Genomic DNA, 7,149 nt, shown 5'->3' with positions numbered 1-7,149 from the left:
AAGCTTCTGCCCATTGCTGTCGCTAGTGTTTTGACAAACGGACTAGTCTTCCTCTTGTTCTACAAGCAAAAAACCTTACGGAGCTCATCAAATTATCTTCTACTTGGACTAGCGATCTGCGACTTTTTGACAGGAGCAGTGAACATTCCATATTACCTGGTCCTTTCATTCAGGGTTGTACCCCAGAGCATTGTGTACGAATTTTATTATTGGATGGTGGTACAACACATGCTCGTAGCCATCTCGACAGCTTATCATTTGCTTTTTATCACGGCCGAAAAATATTTAGCAATTGTAAGGCCACTGAGACGCTACGTTGTTACCAAGAAAACGGTTTTAAAAGTAATAGCTACAATTTGGGTGGTCAGCGGCTGCATTGCTACGATTCAATATGCTTGGCGGGAAGAAACGCCGCATATCAGAAAAACTTACGAAATCGTATATGGCACAGCTTGCCTCGTTATCGTTTTCGTTGTCCCTTATGTATTCATGGTGTATGCGTACACGGTAATGTTAAAAAAAGTGAGGGGACGAAAGAGGCCTCCTTCTCGAAATAAGGACAAAATGCAAAAAGTGGACAGAAATGATGGAAAGTGTATTTTGATATTTGCCCTCATGGCTGCAATATACTTATGTTGCTGGTTTCCATATTTCACACTCACACTTGCTTTAAGAGGAGATTTAATCTTGGAGGAAAGTCCGACTGTTTGTAATACCATAGAAGCTTTTGTGACCATTCGGTTTCTCACTTCAGTGACAAACCCTTTGCTCTATGCGTTTTTCAAAAGAGACTTCTGGCTGAGTTTGCGAAGTCTTTTTTTAAAAAGAAAATCAAGGTCTACAGTATTGAAGCGTTCGGCGACGTCACGTACCAGGTATAGCAACGTTAGTTTGGGATCAACATCTCATGGCAAAGGGTTTCCTGATATGGAGCTTCAGGTAAATCATCCATTGGACAAAGAAAACATAGTGTGGACATCCTCTGTATGACTTAGTATTATGTTCGCTGAAATAAAGTGCAATCTAACTCAACCTGGCCCCAGTTGTTCAAAATGTGGATAGCGTTATCCACCGGACAAATCAGTATCCATTGGATGGCGCAATTGGTTTTGCTAATACTTATCCACTGGATAGTGATTTATCCCGTTGGATAGCACTATCCATCGTTTGACCAACTGGGGCCAGGGGCCCGTTTCTCGAAAGTCCCGAAAACTTTTGCCATTTGTGAAACTGCCAACCGCTTGTTTTGGAAAGCCGATCTTTTAACATGTTTTCAAGGTACCTAAAAGAAACATGACTGTGAAGTTTGATGACTCAAATCCTCTCAGTTCTTGAGATACAAAGGGAATTGTGACACTCGAAAATGGCCCGTAAAGTTTCGGGACCTTCGAGAAACGGGCCCCAGAACATTAAACTTCAGAGAAGTTTCTCTTGAAAATATTTCTCAGTGAAGCAGGAATGGCCAAATATACAACTCTCTTTCCATGAATTATGGGGCTCACAAGTGTCAGTCTCCTCTGGGTCCAAGAATTTATACAATGTATACGAACCCGAACGACGTCCTTGATTACTTGAATCACGTTCCTGCCCGGATTGGGCAGTTCCAAGGATCCACTCTGCAGAACGTTCGTTCTCAGACAACAGCTGTCCACCACAATGGACTTTTAGAAGCGCCCATGCCTTAAGTTGAACTTTATCGAGTGTCCATTCCCCAAGAGTAAGAAAGTCTGTTTTTTTAAACCAAGTTTTGCGGGAAAATAAAGAATTGACCAGATTGTGTGTTGTATTTGAAATCTTTCATTCACATTTAAATGATGTGGAAATATCTGGAACAAAATGTTTTACTCCCAAAGGGTTTGAATTGGGTACAACATTGCGTTAGCAGACTTGGTTTGTTGTATATTTTTCTGCAAAACTTGGTTTAAAAATAGACACTTTCCTGACACTGATGGAGACCTTGGGCCCCTTTCACGAACGTTTCTCGATATGTTATCGGGACGTTCGAGAAACGGGCTCCAGGCCATTAGACCATCATTCCGAGTTGCTGCATGCCTCAGTTTCAAAGCGAATCCTGCATGGTGCACAACCATTCAAATGGAAATGAGTTGCGTATTTTTAAGCAAATCAAACTCATTTCCCTTTCAATAGTTGAGCACCAAGACTCACTTCGAAACCGAGACAAACATACTGTAGTAATTTTGCGATTACTTGCTCCTAGTCTCTCGGATTGGAAAGTGTGAGTCCACATTCCAAGATTAAAATTGGTGAGAAAGGTGTGGATATTTAGAGAGAAAATTGAAAAATCATCGTCAGGTGCTCTCGTCCTCCACATGACCTCAAATATGATCATTTCACGTCGTTGTCAAGACGAAAACGGCAAAGAAATGCATCAAAATGTAAAACGCATGTGTAGGGCGTGCAGAAATTTCCTTTGTCGCGAGAAATTCATTCTTTCGTAACTCATATAAAATCAGTTCAGATAACTTATAGGGTTAGTAAGCCTACATTTTAGAGAAAATTGAAGAGGCCTTAGCTCTACATCTACATCTTTAATCTATAAAGGTTACCCATTACATAGTGTGGTAAGGTATAGCTCACAGCATTGACATACAGGTTACTTATAAATAAAATATAAATATATTAAAATAAGTATAACTGAAAATAAACACTATCAAATACTTGTTATAAAAAATTAAATAATTAAATTAGTTATGGCTCGTTTGAAGTTATCATATGTTTCAGACGACAATCACAGAATCACTTAAACTATTCCAATCCCTATTGTTTTAGCCATAGTTAATGCATAGAGATGGTTATGAAACTGGCCAAGTTCCTTTGTTTCATGTTTTTGTCCGTATTTTTGGCCTTGACCCTGCACAAAACACACCTTTTTCCGAGAAGATAACCAGTCAAATCCTTCGATTAAATTATGCGCAACTAAGTTGCGAACCCGTGCGAAGCGAAAACAAAAGATTGTGCAGGGTCACGGTCAATTCAACATCGATTACAACAACATTGTTCTCGCTTTTGAAAGTTCTACGGTTTCATAACCAGTCCCTCGATTAACTATGTTCTAGCAAAAGAACTACACTTGTAAGTATTTCCTGATGAGTAGGATACTGGCGAGTGATTCTTCCCTTAGACGTAATGTGGTAAAGTATCTTAAGGCAAACTGTATTGTGTACGGCCTTCCACATAAGTTGGAGTCTAGCATTTAACCTCCTCATCTGAAGCGATTATCAACCCTATACTCAAAACAGAGAATATTTCTTCCCGCGTTCCTCGAGAGGCAAAATATCACCAATCGACTAATTTTATTGAGGAGGCAGTGTGGCCGAGTGGTTAGGGCGCTTGCCTTGAGATCGGGAGATCCCGGGTTCAAGACCCGCTCTGACCACTCGTTGAATTTGATCCTGGTAGTCCCTGGTTCAACTTAGATACTCCACGCAGTTCCAATTGAAGTTTAGTCACAGTTAGAGCGAGTTTCAAATCGACTGTCGTTAAACCAAAAGCAAAGTAATTACTTTGCGCGGGAAAATGTGCACGCACTCGCGAGCGCGAACGCAAACGCGAGCCACGATTGGTCTTGGTTTCACTTCTGATTGGTTGAAGAAATGGCGCGAAAATTTGAACCAATCACTGAGTGAAGTAACGAAAAACCAAAGCAATTCGCTAATTATTTTGACACTCAATTGAAAACCATTCTATCCACTTACAGTGAGCCGGCTCGCACGATGGACTGCGAAAAATTTCTACTCATTAAAAGACAATTTACTGCAACATCTCTCTTTTTCCCAGACTGCAAAATGTGAGCTTCTTATTTTTAAGGTTGCAATCATGAATTCCGAATTTCACGATACTAGCGTGACTTCTAAAATGGTATTGCTTTTTTAAGAAGAGAAATTTATTACAAAAAAGATTTTGAATTTATTGGTCTAAATTTGTTAGTATATAAAGCATCAGGGCCTTTTCAAATGAAGTCACGGCATTGGCGCTACGATTGTGTCCCATCATGCTCAACGTTATCCTTTCGGAATAGGAAAAAAACAAATTGAAATTGCCATTGTTAGAGCGGTTTTCAATTGAGTGTCGAAAGTAATTAGCGAATTACTTTGGTTTTGCATCTACTTCACTCAGTGATTGGTTCAAAGTTTTCGCGCCACTTTTTCAACCAATCAGAAGTAAAACCAAAACCAATTGTGGCTCGCGCGTGCACATTTTCCCGCCTTTTGTGTCGGCTACGTGTAATTACTTCGAGTTTTGATTGGTTTACTGGATTGTCTCCGTCCTTTTTGATTGGTTAAAGTAATTACTATGGTTTTGGTTTTACGACACTCATTTGAAAACCGCTCTATGGACTGTTAATTTTTCTGACATCACGGTTACGGTTGCCTGTAACCTCGTTTTTTAGTTTTCGGTCTCGTGTTACTTTCTGTTTCGCCGTTCAGAACTTTGCCTGTTCAGACAACTGCAAATGTGACTACCAAAACTGCCAAAAATAAACAAACAAACAAACAAGCAAATAACGACGGCAACAACAACAACAACAACAACAACAACAGCAATGACAACTACAGTTATTTCACCGGAAACTACACAATTTCTAGTTCAAGGCAAGGCAAATTACGGAGGACCTATAGACCTTTTTAACTTCCCCACTTTCAGATCACGTGATGTTACTCTAGTTAACAGTTTCTTTCAAATGTCGCGTTACTCACGTGCATACATGCACCCACAACTTATAAAAAAACAAAACTGAAATGGGAAAACAAAACGTACTTGCCAAAAAGGTATATTAAGAATAAATTTCATTTTACATATATATTTCACCAAATAAAATAATTTGTTACGTACCTTAATTCGGGCCAATATTATTTATCCCACCTTTAAAATGTGCAATTCCTTTCTCGTGTGTATTTTCCAGGTGCATTTCTTCTTCACAATCTCCTGAACTTAATTGAAAAAGCCACAGATAAAGACACTGAATTTAGAAGTTAAATTTAAAATTTTGAAAGGAAAAAGATCGCAGCAGTCAAAGAAAACCTGCTTATTCCATGCTATCAAACACAACGAACAGGAAGAAACTAACGCAACATATCTACCCCTGCTTCAAATCTCATAAAAAATAACTTATCTATGGTTTCAACATATTAACACCAATGTATTACTGAACGAATTTCTTTCACATTAACAGAAGAAGCAAGTAAAAGAACACATGTTTTCATTGTTTGCAATGACTACTTTCTCAAATTTGTTGCCGTGTTTTCCTTGGAGAGATGACCTCTCAAAATTCGCTCTTCGGTGTCTTTCAGTTGCCTTGAGTTTTCCATAATTCGAAACAAGGCGTTCCACCTTTGTCAGAAAAATCAGTTTCCATGTGGAAGAGAGCAAGTTGAATGTCACCCTAGCCTCTTATTTGACTGAATACATAATGTAATACAGAAAAGAAGAGTATTTATTTGTGGATAAATACAAGTGTCTTTCAAACCTTGTGGGCCGATTATGTAAACGGAGTTTATTGGTGCCTACGAAGTCATCATGATTAATTTTGGCCCAATCCCAGTATGTAAAGGCCTGTTTACTGTCGAAAACGTTGTCTATAAGCAAAGGGCAAAGCAATCATCTACTTGAAAGATTGAAAGAACTTTTTTTCTGAATAGCTCTCGAGCAAAGTTGATTTTTTCAAACAGCGGTCTAAGATGGAATTCGTTCACATGACCGCCCCTATGAAATCAGTGCCCAGAACAAGATTTATGTCGATTTAAAAGTCAAATGTTTTTAAACAAAATAAAATGGCTTTGTTCTTATAAATACGGCGTAAAAAAAACTAGACTAAGACCAATATTGTGCCTAAAAATATTTGCTATTTCGCCTCATATTACTGTGGAACACGGAAAGAGAAACAGAATGTATTTTCTATAAATGACCAATAATGGGATCATATAAGTAAAAATCAAAGCTAACTATCCGCTTAATTAGTAACAACAAAAAAGGCCGAAGCTTTAACTCTCTCTCAGTGGTTTCTACAATTCTCGTCGAATGAAGCAAAATGATTGATTTTGTCGGCGCACTTTGTAAATGAACTTCGAGTTTTGTAACATACACAAGGGTTTAACGCCTGGTAATTTCAGAGACTAAAATTACATAATTTATACAACCTTTGAAGCCAGTGATACACATTCAACAAAAAGACCAACAAAAAAAAAAGAAAAGAGAACAGAAAACAAGACTTTGCATCTACAAAGTTTCCGAGTTTCTTCATGTTATTTCGGCTAGTAAAAAGTGCTTTCATGATCATCTCCGAAAGTACACCCTCAGATGTACTCTTATATCGTCTGTCTTAGCTTCCTTCCCGAGCGTGAATGGCGGAAAACATCAAGGTGTGCTTGTCTTCTTTTCAATAGAAATACTTCAGGACGAGTTAAAAGCACTATTCACTTGTATATTTCGTTATTTTCAATGTTTGACACTGAGGGGAAATAACATATACAAATGTATCAAATTTCAAAGGAGACGAAAAGAAAAAAGAAATTAACAGTTTCTTTGGTGGCGGATAACATATGTTTTGATTATTAGAGTTAGTGAAAAGTCATTGGTCCATCCGCAATCCTGAGATTTCCTATTAATAGATCGCCTTAACTGCTAATTGCGACCGTAGGAAATCAGTAAATGCAGGCTAAGATTGAACTCATCTTGTCGAAGTCCATTTCCTAGCGAAGCAGTATTTCTCGAAATCCCTTTAAAAAAAAGCAAGCATATAGTCATGGTGAGTGATGTTCTTTTTCTATGCTACTTTACTCTCAAGGTAAAACAAGAATTAAAGATAGCGGTGGGCGACAATCTTGGAAGCGTTTACCGGACATATTAGATATTGGGATCATATTGGGAACAGGTGTAGCGCGGTTGGGTAGTGCGCGGCTTTCGGAACAAGAGTTTCCCAGCTCGATCCTCGGTGCCTTCAACGTCTCTTTCGAGTTTCCTCTTATCCGTGTAGTTACAGCTTTAGATACTCGTAAAACGGAGCACTGACAGAGCGAAGGTGGTAAAGGGCGCATCGCCGGCTTCCAGCCTCGTAGCTGAAGGAACTACCGACGTTAATAAAGTGACATTACCTTTAATTAAAATCAATCTTATTTTTAAGCTTGTGCA

The 7,149-nt window shown here is 38.6% G+C and overlaps 1 protein-coding gene across 4 annotated transcripts in view; it reads left to right on the top strand.

Annotated features, from left to right (window-relative positions):
• The window catches only part of LOC138003299 (histamine H2 receptor-like), a 19,911-nt gene extending 18,178 nt beyond the window's left edge, over positions 1-1,733 (top strand). For all 4 annotated transcript variants that reach the window (XM_068849272.1, XM_068849273.1, XM_068849274.1 and 1 more), the window contains exon 2: positions 1-1,733. This exon is cut by the window's left edge and continues 95 nt beyond it. In XM_068849272.1, the coding sequence (XP_068705373.1) occupies positions 1-990 (990 nt within the window). In that variant the 3' untranslated portion in view covers positions 991-1,733.
• The last annotated feature ends 5,416 nt before the right edge of the window (positions 1,734-7,149 follow it).

The sequence above is a fragment of the Montipora foliosa genome, chromosome 5, assembly GCF_036669935.1.
Source record: "Montipora foliosa isolate CH-2021 chromosome 5, ASM3666993v2, whole genome shotgun sequence".
Classification (NCBI taxonomy): domain Eukaryota; kingdom Metazoa; phylum Cnidaria; class Anthozoa; order Scleractinia; family Acroporidae; genus Montipora; species Montipora foliosa.
Note: the sequence above shows the minus strand (reverse complement) of the source record. Positions and strands in the feature narration are given on the sequence as shown.